General features: G+C 34.0%; 2 protein-coding genes across 2 annotated transcripts; both read left to right on the top strand.

The window, feature by feature from the left end:
* Positions 1–1,485: 1,485 nt before the first annotated feature.
* Positions 1,486–9,063, top strand: LOC110415075 (protein BONZAI 3). The gene is made up of 16 exons (XM_021426563.2): positions 1,486–1,904; positions 3,353–3,400; positions 3,705–3,853; positions 3,983–4,031; positions 4,888–4,944; positions 5,240–5,419; positions 5,505–5,639; positions 5,740–5,801; positions 5,926–6,019; positions 6,097–6,211; positions 6,314–6,390; positions 6,607–6,741; positions 7,334–7,498; positions 7,574–7,687; positions 7,823–7,919; positions 8,757–9,063. Exons 1-16 carry the CDS (start codon positions 1,749–1,751, stop codon positions 8,852–8,854), a joined length of 1,731 nt encoding a protein of 576 aa, XP_021282238.1. The 5' UTR covers positions 1,486–1,748; the 3' UTR covers positions 8,855–9,063.
* Positions 9,064–9,614: 551 nt separating this feature from the next.
* Positions 9,615–14,754, top strand: LOC110415100 (FMN binding protein). Its single transcript, XM_021426597.2, has 13 exons — positions 9,615–9,930; positions 10,101–10,163; positions 10,288–10,374; positions 11,302–11,400; positions 11,837–11,932; positions 12,066–12,131; positions 12,233–12,323; positions 12,583–12,650; positions 12,747–12,812; positions 13,416–13,466; positions 13,649–13,713; positions 14,075–14,158; positions 14,490–14,754. Exons 1-12 carry the CDS (start codon positions 9,763–9,765, stop codon positions 14,130–14,132), a joined length of 978 nt encoding a protein of 325 aa, XP_021282272.1. The 5' UTR covers positions 9,615–9,762; the 3' UTR covers positions 14,133–14,158; positions 14,490–14,754.
* The last annotated feature ends 200 nt before the right edge of the window (positions 14,755–14,954 follow it).

The raw sequence follows: 14,954 nt of genomic DNA, 5'->3' as shown, positions 1-14,954 counted from the left end.
AACTAACAATAATTAATCCATCAGTATTTGTAAAGATTTATTTAACAAAAAATAAAAATATAAAAAATTAATTAAATATAATAAAAATAAACATTTATTTAAATTTTTTTAAATAATTCAAACATTTTTTAAATATTATATTTCTTTAATAAATAAGGGACCATAGGTTAAAAATTGCATTTTTCTTTTCTCTGTTCTCTCCTATTTACTGAGAAATATTTATCTTTTGTCATTCAACTAGTGCATGACATGCATTTATTTTAAAAAGAATAATAGTTTTTAAATCAATGGTACAATTTTAATAAGTAAGAAAAATTTAAATCCATACTCTCTCGGCTTAGTAAGAAAATTTCATGATTTTAATTGATTTTTCACGTCAAAATCTTATAAGTAAATTTGATTTAGCAAAAATCATTATAGGTTTTTAAATATTTTTTTATTCTCTTTGTTAAATTGATTGGAATGATTTGGAAACTATACATGTTAATAAAATAATTGGCATAAAAATTTAAAAAAATTTTAAATTATTAAAAAAAATTAAATAAACTCTTATTTTTTATTATCTTTAATTAAATCTTGATATATTTATTTTGAGTCAAATAGATATTTATTACTAAGGGTTGACTAATATTATTTTTATGATCACATTATATCCTCAGGTTTTGATGTGGAAAGTGAAAATGTTATGCAATCATGTCATAATGCCGTGTCACCATTCACTATAACATGTCAACATATCCACATTAACACTGTGTGATATAAAATGACAAATGATATTTTGACAGTTAATCAACTGTTAATCATAAAAACTTATTTGATTTAAAAAAAATACAAGAATTTGAAATGTAATAAAAAAAAGTTTATTTGATTTTTTTCACTAGTTCAAAACATTTTTAAGTACAAAATGTCCAAATTATTTTATTATATAAGTAAAATTTATAATTCATAAATATACTTAAAAATTAAAATGTTAATACAAATATATTTATATTTTAATAATAAAGTTAATTATATGTGTTTATATTAGTAGATACAATCAATCGATAAGATTTTAAAAGTATCAATCAAGTTTCATCTAACTCAACTCGTAGACTTCTCTAAATCAGGTATAATATTATAATTCGAATTTATAATTTTTAAGATTATTCTTGTATGATTGAATAGAATGGTAAGAGCCTAAATTATGACTAGAATTTAAGATATATTCAAAGTTATTAATTTCTTATCTTTATCATTTTGCTTCGTATTTTCGGGCAACGATTTTGTGGGAGAAAAATAGTTTTTATTAACATTAAGAATTTAATACAAAGGTTTACGGCTATTTTGACCAATCTTTTATTTTTCTATATTGTTGACTATTCTTTGACCAGACCACTTGGCAATCAATCCTTTCCAATTTTGTACGTCAGACCGAGTTTAAACCCTTAAATTAACCTACAATTTCGCTACAAAGTTTCAGTTTTTTCTTTTTTTTCGTCTCTCGAACTATAATTTTACCCAAATTTTCTTGAGAAACAAGCAAAAAGAAATCTAGCCTGGCTCAGGCAATAATTTTTTATTAACAAGCGTGGCCATTTAGGCGAATATTATTAAGGACTTTCTTTTCGGGCAAGGCAAGCACTTTATTAAAGATATGCCAAAATCAAATCTTTAAGTTTCAAGAAATACATGGTTTGACGATCTAATTTAGGTTTTTCCTTGTAAAGAATTTGGGATTTTTATTTTAGCGAGCGAGAGGAGAGAGAGAAATGGGAATTTGCTTTTCTGGAGATGTGGAAGGAGGCAAACAAGCTATAGGTGGGGTTCAAGTTAGGCCCACCGCCAATAATAATGCGGGACATAACGACGCCGTTGATCACTTTTTCAGAGCCCGGGGTCAAAATCCTCTTTTTACCCAAATTGAGGTATAATATTTTTTATTTATATCTATATTAAAACAATATTTTCATGTGCTGTATCAATAAATATTTCAAATTTATCTGATATTTCGTGCTGTTTTTAAGTTTCTGATGGAGGTTTTGCATCAAAGAATCATAAGTTTTCTGTTTAGCACTAGACAAAGGAAGGAATTTTTTAACTTTCAAATTAATCACTTATTTTATTGCCATAATGTTTAAGGTGTGTCTGTACATGCTGGGACTGGTTAATGAGGTTTAGTGATTCATAGTTGCATACAGGGCATTGACATATGCCTATGAACTGGATTATACTGTAATCAGACCCTTTGGATGAATATTTTAGTTACCCGGAATTGTTTTCTACTGACTGGTTGAGTTTCATGTTTCAAATTTCCCAGTACAACCTAGTAGTAATATATGGAGAGCGGTGGTTCTATGTTTATGTGGTAGTGGTGGTGATGTTTACCCTTAAATTTGTTTCTGTTTCTCTGCATCAGTCATCATGCAAAGTTGATGTTTTTGGCGTATTCTGTCACTGCTTAATTGATGTAATAATGTTGGTTTTTGCTAGCAAGCTTAGGTCACCTGCTTTAAATTAAACTAATCCTCTTCAAAACGTTTTCCTAACTATTGTTTCTCTTGGCTGAAACATTGTAAGGTTCTCATTTTCTAGATTCTGTGATATTGAAATAGTCGGCTGGGAGACAGAAAACATGAGTTCAATCATTTGCTTATAGAAGTTTGACTATGGGCAAGGTTTTGACATGATATATTTCTTTATTGCCCTTGTTCGTACCTTGGATGACTAGAATTTGTATTTTGGAGGGACATAGGAGCACAAGATGCTTTTGTTTGATTCTTTTAGTTTCCACTGATGTGAATGCTTTATTAGCCAGGCCATACTAGGGGGCAATCATTTGGACCTTTTTTAGCAGTAGCACTTCCAACTATTCCTCACGGGAGTAATAACTAATAAGTATACTAATGAATGCATCAAGGTGCCAACTTTTCACATCTCATGCTTGAAATCAAGTTTAGCCAGGTGAAGGGTCTAATGCCAGAGTGTCTCTGACGTAGTTAAAATGATAAATATAAATTGATTGAAAGAGATTTGATACCTATCGTCCTGCTCATTATGATCAAATACTAGAATTGTCCTGTTCTTGCCAAGAATATATAGGTGCTTTCCGTTCTCCTCTATGACATCAATGACAAGTTCATTTTCGCAGTCCATAAGCAGCCTTTTTGCTAACTAAAAGTGCAATCATGTGGCTGTTTCCAAACATCTTAATGCTGCATGGGAAACAATGTCATTCGATGCAGTTGGCATAATAGGATACATTAAAATATGCAACTATAAATTATAGATGCATTTTATGTTTGAATTAATTTTATAAGTGTACAAGAACTCTGCCCATTATGGTGTATTACTGTGATTCTAATGTGCATTGCAGTTGTCTATATCAGCTTCAAACTTACGTGATCGTGACATCACATCAAAGGTAAGATTCTTGACGTTTTCTATTCTTCATTTTTCTGTGTAATTAAGTGCCTATTGAACAAACAGTTTTTATTTGCCTTTAATCATTTTTCTGATTACAAGTTTTGAAATTTTATGACATGACTATGTACCTCATTGACGTTCAACATGTTAACATAAGAGGATTAGAAAATGTCATGCATCATAAAAATTACCTGAAAATTCAGGTCTTTTACTGCACATCACTGTACAAATTGACTTCACAATTGCTAGTGTCCTGTGATTTTAGTGGGTTTAATCTGAAACAGTTTTTTGTTTTCTTGTAGAGTGATCCTATGACAGTTTTGTATGTAAGGAAAAGGGATGGGACACTAGAGGAGCTTGGTCGCACAGAAGTCATACTGAACAGTCTCAATCCTGCTTGGATTGAGAAGATTAATGTTGCTTATCAGTTTGAGATTGTTCAACATTTGGTGTAAGCTTCTCATATTTTCTTAAATGTCTATATCTTTCCGATAGATTTTCGTCCAGATAAACGATAGGTTTGTGTGTGTGGCTGTGTGGATTGTGAGATTGATGCTCCTCTCTTTTCCCTTTGCTCCAGTTTTCATATATATGATGTGGACACCAAATTTCAAGGCATACCTGTGAAGGTATGTCACAATTCATCTTTAGCAATGTCACATTTACCATGACATCTTTAGCAATTAATAATCATAAGGTTTTTTAAGTTTGTATTGTGGTAGATGAAATTCCTTTCTAGATTTCAGAAATGAAACTCCTTTCTAAATGAATTTAGTAATTCATTCATATAGGATTATAACACTTGAGGAGGCTAAGAAGTTTATGATGAACCATCATAAAAGAATGACTGCTGATGTGTATGGGCTTAGATATAAAAATGTTTTACAAATTTTACTTCTGGATTGAAGAGTTTCCAACGAGTGAAAAAAAACAGTTGTTTGATAAAGATTCTTTGATTTTGGAAAATTGGTATTGCTGCTTTTCTTTTTCCTTTTCTTCTCGGCATATGGAATTTACCATAAGACAAGATAAGTTCCACTGCCTACTTTGACACACAAAAGAAGTCTTGCAAAGAATTTTTGGATGAAAGTAAATTAAAATGGTAACGTAAGTTTGTTGCTTTTTATTTTGGTTCAAAAAATATGTGAATTTCATAATCGTACAACTTTGTGCTGATACAGTGAATAGCTGTTCAAATTTTATATAAATGGAATTGACGATCATGAAAATAAGACTGTTATTTGAAGTAACTAGACATTTAGTCACTCAACATGGATGCTCACAATAGATACAAGAAGTGAAGATTGCATTCGGATGGAAAATTTTGAGAGAAATCTTTTGAAAGGCTGAATATTACAAATTAATGGAAACATCTGTGTCCTTTTTTTTTTTTTCTTTGGTGTAATGATTCCAAAACTGATGAGAAATTTGCCGAAGGTGAAGACTGAACTATATTATTCAACATTTTGTTGTGTTGCATTCTAGGCGCTAAAGTTGAATGGGCAGGAATTTTTGGGAGAAGCCACTTGTGTTCTGTCCGAGGTGAGTTGCCTTGCATCCATTATTGCTCCTTGGATGTTGATGTGTTTCCTTAGTTTCAACTCGGGAAGTACTGTTAGAATTATTTCATTTGTTTCTACTGTCTTTCAGGTGCAGTTCTTGAAAACCTGCATTATACTTTCCATCATGACAGCTAAAATCTATTGATTCCCTTCAGTCGACAACCGAATTTGCTTGCTAATGCTAATTTTCCAAAATAAGTGGCTTAAAACCAGTTAGAATGATTGGTTAAACCATGCTTAACGCTAACATATGTGGCTTCACTTTTGCTTGGCAGATAGTGACCAAAAGAAATCGATCTTTAACTCTCAATCTCCATAGCAAAAATGGGCCTGGAGGTTCCAGAAACTTAGGGACATTGACTGTCCATGCTGAAGAAAACTTTTCATCCAGAATGGCTGTTGAGATGAAATTGCGTTGTTCCCAATTGGACAACAAGGACGTGTTTTCTAAAAGTGTATGTGCTCATGATGCATCTAGGTTTGGTCTGTTCATGTGCGTGTATGTGTTCAAACTTCCATCCTATTCTCTTTTGCTTATAGGATCCTTTCTTGAGAATTTCAAGACTACTTGAAAGTGGAAATTCTGTCCCAATATGCAAGACAGAGGTGATAAACAACAATTTATATCCAGTTTGGAGAACCTTATATCTGAGCATGCAACAGTTTGGAAGCAAGGCAAGCTTGTTATCTCTTTATGATTCTTGTGATAATATCTTAAGAGTTTATGAGATTTTTGGCACCATGGTTACTTTTGTATGTTCTATGTTGATTACAGGATAACCCATTACTTATCGAGTGTTTCGATTTCAACAGCAATGGTGATCATGCTCTCATTGGGTAATGATTGAAATTTCTGGTCTCTCCATTGTTGGCTTTTTTCATTTTTCGCTTTTAATAGATGAAAGTGTTTGATGCCTGGGAAGAAAGAAGTGATTTAGGATTTTCTTATTTACTTTATCAGCAAACTTCAGAAATCAGTTTCACAGTTGGAAGAGCTTTACAAAGACAGAAGCGGTGCAAATTTGGTTTTCCCGTCTCGTCGTGGTCAGGAGAAGGTGCTCATCCATGTTTGGCATCAGATTTTCAACCTAAAATATGTCAATGTGTTCTTAAACATAATTTTGCCCTACAGGTCTTGAAGGGTCAGCTCTTCGTAGATGAATTTATTGAGAAGGTGCAATTCAGTTTCCTTGATTACATATCTAGTGGATTTGAGCTAAATTTCATGGTTGCCATTGACTTCACAGGTAAATAATCTTTCTGCCCTTTGATATCCTTAGCTGAGGCTTTTATTTTCCTGTTCCTGATCTCATGTTCTGGTTCATAATTTACATGTTTGACTTTTTCAGCTTCAAATGGAAATCCTCAAAATCCTGATTCTTTGCACTACATTAATCCTTCAGGGCGATTGAATTCTTATCAGCAGGTAAGGCTGAGATGGCTTTTAATACTGCACTACTATTTAGCAGAAATGTTTTCCATGAGATAGCATAAGAATATTTGCAATGTATTAAGTTTGCATAGAACAAAGTGTATTTATATTGATCATCTTTGTTGAGATTGAACTTGTTTGAGAAATTTGGAAGCTAACACTAGTGGTTAATGAAATTGGTGGCTAACTTACTGATGACATTATAAACAGGCTATAATGGAAGTTGGAGAGGTCATACAATTTTATGATTCTGATAGGCGGTTTCCAGCCTGGGGTTTTGGAGGAAGGGCGTATGATGGCACTGTATCACATTGTTTTAACCTGAATGGCATTCATGCCCATGAGGTAAGAGACACAGAGTTTGTATGTTTTCACCATTTACGTTTTAAATATATGCAGCTGTTTTAAGACACCTGCAAAATGATTTCATTTTCTTTCAAAATATCATTTTGCATTCTACTTGTGGAAGTGCAATAGAATTGTTTATCGTATCTTGTTTGTATTGATCTAGTTGTTTCCACTCTTACCATCTAAAAAAAAAAATCATCATTATTAGCACTGTCATTACTTTTTTTATTTGATTAAGGTTATTTTAGTTCTATAATGTTGATCTGAAAATATGAACCCTTCACTCTGGAATATCATACTTTCACTTTAACTTCATTCAAAATCTTCATTTCCCAAGTTCACAATTGTTATGCAGTGAATTTTCTTTTGTATTTGTTCTTTTTCATAACTGGCCAATCAGTTACAGGCCAAAAAAAGAAAAGATATACATTACAACCACTGTTGTTATGAGACCAATATTACATTTTCTATTGACTAAAAGTTGCAGCTAATTTGTTTGGTTGCTCTTGCTTGTTGGCACTAGATTCACACATGTTGAAGCTTACATTTATTTCTTTTTCAAGACTGGTTAATTTACTTCCTTTAACAGGTTGAAGGAGTTGAAGGCATCATGGCTGCTTATGCTAATGCTCTGCACAATGTCACTCTGGCTGGGCCCACTTTGTTTGGCCATGTGATCAACACGGCTGCACAAATAGCTGGACAGACCATCTCAAATGACATTACCAAATATTTTGTGTTGCTCATTATAACGGTAAAATGGAACTATCACTTTTATGTGCGTTAAGAACTATTATTCTTTGTCTAACTTACGAAGATCTTTGGCCAGGATGGAGTGCTGACAGATATGCAAGAAACAATGGAGGCTTTGGTTAGGGCATCTGATCTTCCTCTATCTATTCTTATAGTTGGAGTGGGGGATGCAGACTTTAAACAAATGGAGGTATGCCCTTGTTTTCTAGAACCCTCAGCATATTTGAATTGTCAGTTTTTGCATTACTAGACTCATTGAGCTGTAGTTGCTTGTATTTTGCCACCAAAAGAGTAACCAAGAAAAAAGCTCCGGGTCTTAATGTAGATTCTGGATGCTGATAATGGACATCGATTGGAGAGTTCAACAGGCCGTTTGGCTACACGAGACATTGTCCAATTTGTTCCTATGCGAGAAGTGTATAGTAAGTCATTTTTCTGCCTTTGGATGCATGTTTGTTCTCATTTTCTCTAGGATGAAGGATTCAAGCTTAAATCCTTCCTCCCCAACTTACGATCAAAAGGACACATAAAAGAAGCAGATATCAATGCCTTGTGATTTCTCAAGATGAAATGGTTTGGGAATTTGATAGTTAAATGGCTTTTAAGTTGATTCTTAAAACGACCTGAAAACCTAAAGCTTGCTGTCTCATCCCTTGGAACATAGTAAAATGGGACAGCCTAGGCTGTCAATTGTCTTCCTTTTGTGCAAGCCTGCAAGGTATGCAGTCTGAGTGGGTTTGGCCTGAGATTGTAGACTGTTCCGTATGATACTAGTATATTCCTTTTGCAAAGTGAGGAATATAGGGGGATTAAACAAAAGATTTTGTGCTCAAGGTGAAAGAAGGGTCTGCTAGAGGATTGTCTTGGAGTTGCTAGGCTTAGGGCTTGTGCTTTTTAACAGGTTTCCCCGCTTCCATGTACTAATAAAAACAAAAGGTCTGCTGGCAATGGTGCATGAGCTGCATTAACATTCTGCCTCAGGAAAACATTGGAAATACGTATTTGGAGACTTTAAAGTAGTAGTTGACTTAGCTTGGAGCTCTTGTGCTGGTTACAATTCTAAATGTTATAGGCTAAATGACTCAGACAGAGCTCTTAATCACTTGATTATAATTGTATCTTTTTACAAGCCTAAGACAATTGCATATGGTGATACTCAACTCCAACTTTTTTCTACTTTTGATATTAGCCTCCTCTTCTTCGTTTTACTTGTTTCTTTTCAATTCAATTTTACTAATCAGATGATGGCGTTTTTACAGGCTGCCGGATTTCTGTTGTTCAAGCTCTACTGGAAGAGCTGCCTGGGCAGTTTTTGAGTTACATGCGTTCTAGAGACATTAAGCCACTCAATGCTTGAGTGTGAACTTGTTTGGATTCTAACACAAAATACATCAAAACCTTGTGCATATACTAGAATTAGAATGATAGTTATAGCCCGTCCATAAGATAGCCCAGGAAGCCAATCTGTATATGCACACTAGAATTAGAATGATAGTTTTACTACAATCTGTCAAGATTGTTGTTCTGTCCAAATTGGTCGATTCAAGATTATTTGATTCTTTGTTTCCAAAGCAAGATTAGCATTGTTGTTTCTTGTGCAAAGCCAAGAAATGCAAACTGCAATTCTGATTTTGTTATATTTCAAGTTTACTTTACTTTTAACTTTCTGAAATTAATTTGTTGAAACTTAAGCCAAATACTTTAGTTTTGTTTTACTACTAATCTCTTCTTTCTTCCAACTTATTGGGACAGTTTAGGCTCTGGAGAACCTTAATTATTACCCATAAATTAATATTAAGATGAACACAATCGTACTCCATTTCATAAAAAAACAAATGTAAGGAATATTCATGAATGGTATAGTAGAATTGAGTCTCTAATTGCACACTCTAGTAATGAACAGTAAGATTAATATGAAATTGAATTGAGTCTAAGCAAAGATTTGAATGTGGATTTAAATGAGAATACATAAATAAATACGTGTACGATACGATCAATATTGATGTTAAAATAACTCAATTCCAAATTTATATTGTCCTATGAAAATTGGACCTATCATCTCCCTGGGCCCCTCTTGTTTGGGGACCTTCTTCTTCGGCCTCCTTTCTGCACTTCTCAAGGTTTACATTTTAAAATTTTTAACAGCTTTTCAAACAGCCTTTCAACTTGTTATTAATAAGTAAATAAACAAATAGAATAAAAAATAGTTTGCTTTGGTAAGACGTTGCAAAGCTTGTGGCAATCTAGGCTGGTTAGGTGGAAGAGATGAGGACTTTAGCAGCACCTTGTACACTGTCCCTAATTTCACGCTTAAATGTCTATAAAACCCCTTCATCTTCTCCCATGTTTCAACTTTGCCACTCTCCTTTCTCTCTCATTCCTTTTCCTAGACCTCTCTCCATCATGGCCTCTGCAACTCCGGCTTCTTCTCAGGTAATTTACACTCAACTTACTTTCTGTTTGTTTCTTAAAAAAAAAGGAAAACAAAAGAAAAACTGGGGTTTTCTTTTTTGTATTGATTTTTATTTGAGAAAGAAGAAATTGATTGGAAATGAACTTTCTTTTTGTTATGAAATTAATGGGTTTTTTGTTTATGTTGCCAGGCCATGTCTCCTGGGGATGTTAACAAGGAAACCAATGTGTTTCAGTTGATTCAAGCTCACCAGGTTCGTTTAGTTTTGGGTTTGTAATGTTTAAACGTTTTTGTTGTATGTGTGTGGCTTTTGTTCGTTTTGCATTGAAGTCAAATGGGGTTTGGAAGTTATTGATACGGGGTTGTTTTATTTTCAGGAGAAGGCTGCTAGGCTTCCTCCGGTGGAGGAAATTCGAACCGTGCTTGATCAGAGCACGCGTGGCATGCTTTCAACTTTTTCACAGGTTTGTGATCATAGTACTAGTTAATCATTTATAATTTCTGGTTAATTGAGAGCGTGAAGGGTAATAACATGATACCTTCAATACTTGTTTAGTCTTTAAAAACAATTGTCTTAATTGTAAGAGTGAGTGGTTCTTGATTTGATTTTATGAACAAGCTGAAAGCTTGAAGATGGTTTTTGATTCCTGTCCTAGAGTTTTCATCTTTTTAACTTTTGTCGGATGCTTTGTGTATTCTATCTTGTTAAAAGAAACGAGAGGTACTTGAATGGTGTTAATACCTCATGAATTTTAAAAGTGAAAGTGACTTGTAATCACTTGTAACCTTCTTGTAAGAGTGTTGTCTGTTGCTCTACTCTTTCCATCAAGATTATTAGGAATATAGGATTTTGAAGGATTCTTGTTATGCAGATCATAATCTCATCAACTATCAGAGAATTCTAAAATTGAGAAAATGAATCTTGTAACCATTGCACATCTTCATAATGCATATAAACTTAATCAACTAGCTGCATGAGGTTCCTATAATCTAAACTTGTACAAGCTGTAGCTGAATCTTGCAAATTTTCCTCATTTTCATCCCTCCTAGCTGCACTTACAGTATCCTAGACCATGCTGTCAAAAGTTGAATGCTATTACTACTTATATTTTCTATACAGAAACTATATGATGGAAACAAGATCTTCCACAATCTAGGTTCCTTTGGCACTTATTTTGAAAGTCTACATATGGAATTAAAACAATGGCTTATATGTGCCTGATCAACTCATTTTAGGATTCCTTGTAAGTTTCCATATGCCACTACCAATAAGTGGGATCAACCTCTTGTTTGTTTGGTTTTCTTTGGTTTGGATAATTGGTTATAATATTCATTACTTAAGACATTTTTCTGGGTGTTACCACTCATTTTGACTTCTTTTCTATATGCAGAAGCATGAGGGTTATCCATCAGGGGCAATGGTTGACTTTGCATGTGATGCCAATGGATCTCCAATATTAGCAGTCAGCAGCCTGGCAGTTCATACAAAGGTTCTCACTGAGATTTGGAATTTTACCTGTATGAATGCTTTGAGTTGGAATCTATTCATCCATTGGCCTGGCTCTGAGGAATTACAAGAGGAGGGATTGAAACATCAAAGAGATATTGGATAGAATGTTTGGATTAGTCTTATGTGTGCAGATGGAGACCCTTACATTTGAATCATGTTAATTATCAGAATTTTATATTGATAATGATAGTCATGTTGCCAAGTTTGTGAAAGCCATTGTTGACAGCCAGGAAAGCTCTAATAAATGCTTGTGTTTTTGTTATTAGGATTAGTTGCTTATGTACTAGCCACCAACCTGCCCTCAATCTACCATTTGGAGCTGTCTCCGTTGTTAATCCTATTGTCCTTTTTTTGACAGGGTCAGCCAGTTTAGTCCTTTTTACCTAGTAATTATTAAAACTTGCTGCTTTCTGCAGGATCTATTGGCTAATTCCAAATGTTCTTTGCTTGTCGCTAGAGATCCGGAGGATAGGACTGATTTAGTAATCACCCTGCATGGTGATGCTGTTGCTGTAAGTTGTTTGTTATTTCCCTTTGCCCTGTTATGTATCTCTTAGGGTATTCTGATTTTAAACTCATTGTGAGCCCTACATCTTACTATTTAGCATCCTTACATTTAGTTCAGAAATATTTAAAATGCTATAGGTTTCTGAAAATGATCAAGCAGCTGTTCGAACTGCTTATTTGGCTAAACATCCCAATGCAGTATGGGTATGTGTGCCTTTCATCCCTCTGCATGCTATGTTCTTTGAATAAATGTTATTACCTTATCTGTTTAGATAGAAAACTCAACATATACTTTCATTTTGAAGGTTGACTTTGGTGACTTCCAATTTATGCTCATTGAACCAAAGGTTGTGAGATATGTATCAGGTGTTGCAACAGCTTTGCTAGGATCAGGAGGTTTGTGCTCTGATTATTTTTTCTGTATCATATCCTACATGTTTTCCACTCTGTTATCTGTTTTCTAGAGTATTAATGTTGCCCACCTCATATAAGGCTAGACACTGAGCACTGATTTTGCTGCTGCATCACCACCCATTTTATTTATCGTTTCAGCAACTCTTAGGGATTTGTTTGTGGTGCTATCCTATCTCCTAACCATCTTATTTTATTTTATTTTATTTTATCTTATGTATTTTCCTTTTTTTTATATGTTTAGAGTTCAGCAAAGAGGAGTACCAGGCTTCAAAAGTTGATGCAATAGCTCAATTCTCTAAGCCTGTTGCGGTATTTTGGCTGTTCATTTTCTTCTGTACAACATTTCATTTGTTCTTCTGAACTTCCTTTTCTGACCTTCTTATTGGTGCTCCATTTCTTTTTCAGTCTCATATGAACAAGGATCATGCTGAAGACACAAAAGTCATTGTGCAACATTCAACATCAATCCCGGTAATTAGGAATATTACTTTTAACACTCTGTATCTTATAGGAAGTGGAAAATCTTATCCATATTATATTGAATCCAGCTAGCCACTGCTGGTTAAGCTGGAAAATTAAAGAACATCCCTCAATAGCTGTCCTAGGCCCACTACTGAAATTAGAGTAAGAGAAATGAATAATTAATGCTGAATGTTTTCATTGGGTAGCATTTATAGTTTAATAATTTGGCTAAAATTGTTGAATTTATCAGTGTCTGAGTTCAGGCTGCCATGTGTACCGATATCTGCCCAGATGTTTCTTCAATCCAAAAGTGCATCAATATTTTTAATAACTTTTTTTGAGACTTAATATTTAATAATAACATGGTTTCTACAATCTTCACCTGCGATAGAACCACACCCCCCCCCCCAAAAAAAAAAAAAACTAATGACTTTTCTTCTCAGAACATGACTTGCAGATCCATTTCTTAGCAAGCTTCCATCACTTGTATTCAATGTGATGATTTTCCTTTTCCTTGGTTTTTTACATCAAAGACCTTTTATTGACAGAGACTTTTAACATATCTTGCTATTGTTCTTGCCCTTTCCCTAGCTGATTTTTGTCTCTCTCCAGGTGGACTATGCTTACATGCTGGATTTGGATAGTCTTGGATTCAGTGTCAAGGTTCTGATAACTTTTAACCTTTTATACAGAATCTATTGTATTGGCTAATGGAAACTGACTTTTGAATTACTTGGAAATTAACTATTCTGAAAATTCCCTTCACTATTGCCATGCAAGTTAATACTTCTCCACATTCAAATTTTTGCTATATGACCCTTTTTCCCTTTCCTTTTTCCCTGCAGGCTGGTTATCAAGGAAAAACTTTCAAGCTTAGGATTCCTTTTCCTAGACGTGCTGAAGACAGAAAGTGAGATATCTTATGTGAAAGATTTCTAATCTCTGGAGAAACTTTACATGATTTTTTACTTGTCATCTATTCTAAATAAGGCATTTTTGCTGAGATTCTCATCTTAATTTTCTTTCCCAACAACAATGAAATTTATAACATCATGGCAAAAGATACTGAAAGAAATGGGAGGACAGGCATATTGTCTTCTTTGGTCCGGTAATTTAAATAGGAACAACTTGATTGTCTTTTGCTCTGGGTTGTTTCTGACTGGCTAAGACTTCACGTAAAAGAACAATAGCCTGGGGGGACACTATGTGACGTTTGACTGTGTTATTTGTGTTTTATTCGTGTTCAATCTGATTTTTCTTGTATGTCTTAGGGATGTGAAAACCCTCATAGTAGATATGCTCCAAGCTGCCCGGTCTCAAGTCAATTGACCACGCTGCTAAAAGAGACCTAAGAGGTGAGAAAGTTTTCAATTTCTGAAAAATTCTGCTTCAACTACATTTTTGCTTTCACTTAGCAATAAATGAAGACTTCTGTTTGTATAAAACTGAACTGCACATCTTTATGATTGTAATTGCTCAGGTTGAGCATGGTAAAGGAAACCTAGTCTGAATATTCTTTTCAGAAAACTATTAAATTGTCTTATGAAATATGTGCATCGTAAAACTGCCATCTAGCTTAGATGCTAAATCTTTAGGTTGTGCTGAATTACCATGCATAATGAATTGTGCACTGGCAGTGTTATCCGAACTTGGAGTCTTATCATGCTTACTGGCTTGTTTTTGCAGGATCCCGTTTTATATTTGCATCTTACTTCTACAGAATACAGACCAACATAGAATTCCAAAAGACATCGCAATAAAGATACAATTCCTGAAGAAAACCAGCTGAGATAATTGGCTTTTTGCATCTTATACCTCAGAAACTTTCATTTCATGTTGTTGTCATTAGAGTTAATGAAACCATTTGAAAATTGAAAACATGAGATATGAAACGGGTTTGGTAATTCCTGTATATACTTTGCCATGATATAATAGCTTCTCCTTTCCCTTACTGTCCTTATAAAGTAGAGTTTGATAAAAGTTGAACTGTTGCAGCCAAAATATAGCTGGATGAGATTCAAAGGTTTGGCAGAGTAATTTGACTGAATGGTCATGTGCACAGAGAATATTAAGAGACTAGCAAAGTACTTTGTTCAATTCCCAGTGGATATTCTGTGGATTTTAAAGTTGCAACCACCAAACAGCCATTGG

This window comes from Theobroma umbraticum, unplaced genomic scaffold (assembly GCF_002168275.2).
Source record: "Theobroma umbraticum cultivar Fairchild unplaced genomic scaffold, ASM216827v3 scaffold_147.0, whole genome shotgun sequence".
NCBI classification, from domain to species: Eukaryota; Viridiplantae; Streptophyta; class Magnoliopsida; order Malvales; family Malvaceae; genus Theobroma; species Theobroma umbraticum.
Note: the sequence above shows the minus strand (reverse complement) of the source record. Positions and strands in the feature narration are given on the sequence as shown.

Bases quoted from the DNA above. Each gene is read 5' to 3' on its own strand.
- LOC110415075 (XM_021426563.2), top strand. From the start codon at position 1,749: ATGGGAATTTGCTTTTCTGGAGATGTGGAAGGAGGCAAACAAGCTATA. The intron at 1,905-3,352 runs GTATAATATTTT...TGTGCATTGCAG, and splicing joins CTCTTTTTACCCAAATTGAG to TTGTCTATATCAGCTTCAAA. The intron at 3,854-3,982 runs GTAAGCTTCTCA...CCTTTGCTCCAG, and splicing joins GAGATTGTTCAACATTTGGT to TTTTCATATATATGATGTGG.
- LOC110415100 (XM_021426597.2), top strand. From the start codon at position 9,763: ATGAGGACTTTAGCAGCACCTTGTACACTGTCCCTAATTTCACGCTTA. The intron at 12,132-12,232 runs GTATGTGTGCCT...TTCATTTTGAAG, and splicing joins AACATCCCAATGCAGTATGG to GTTGACTTTGGTGACTTCCA. The intron at 12,813-13,415 runs GTAATTAGGAAT...GTCTCTCTCCAG, and splicing joins AACATTCAACATCAATCCCG to GTGGACTATGCTTACATGCT.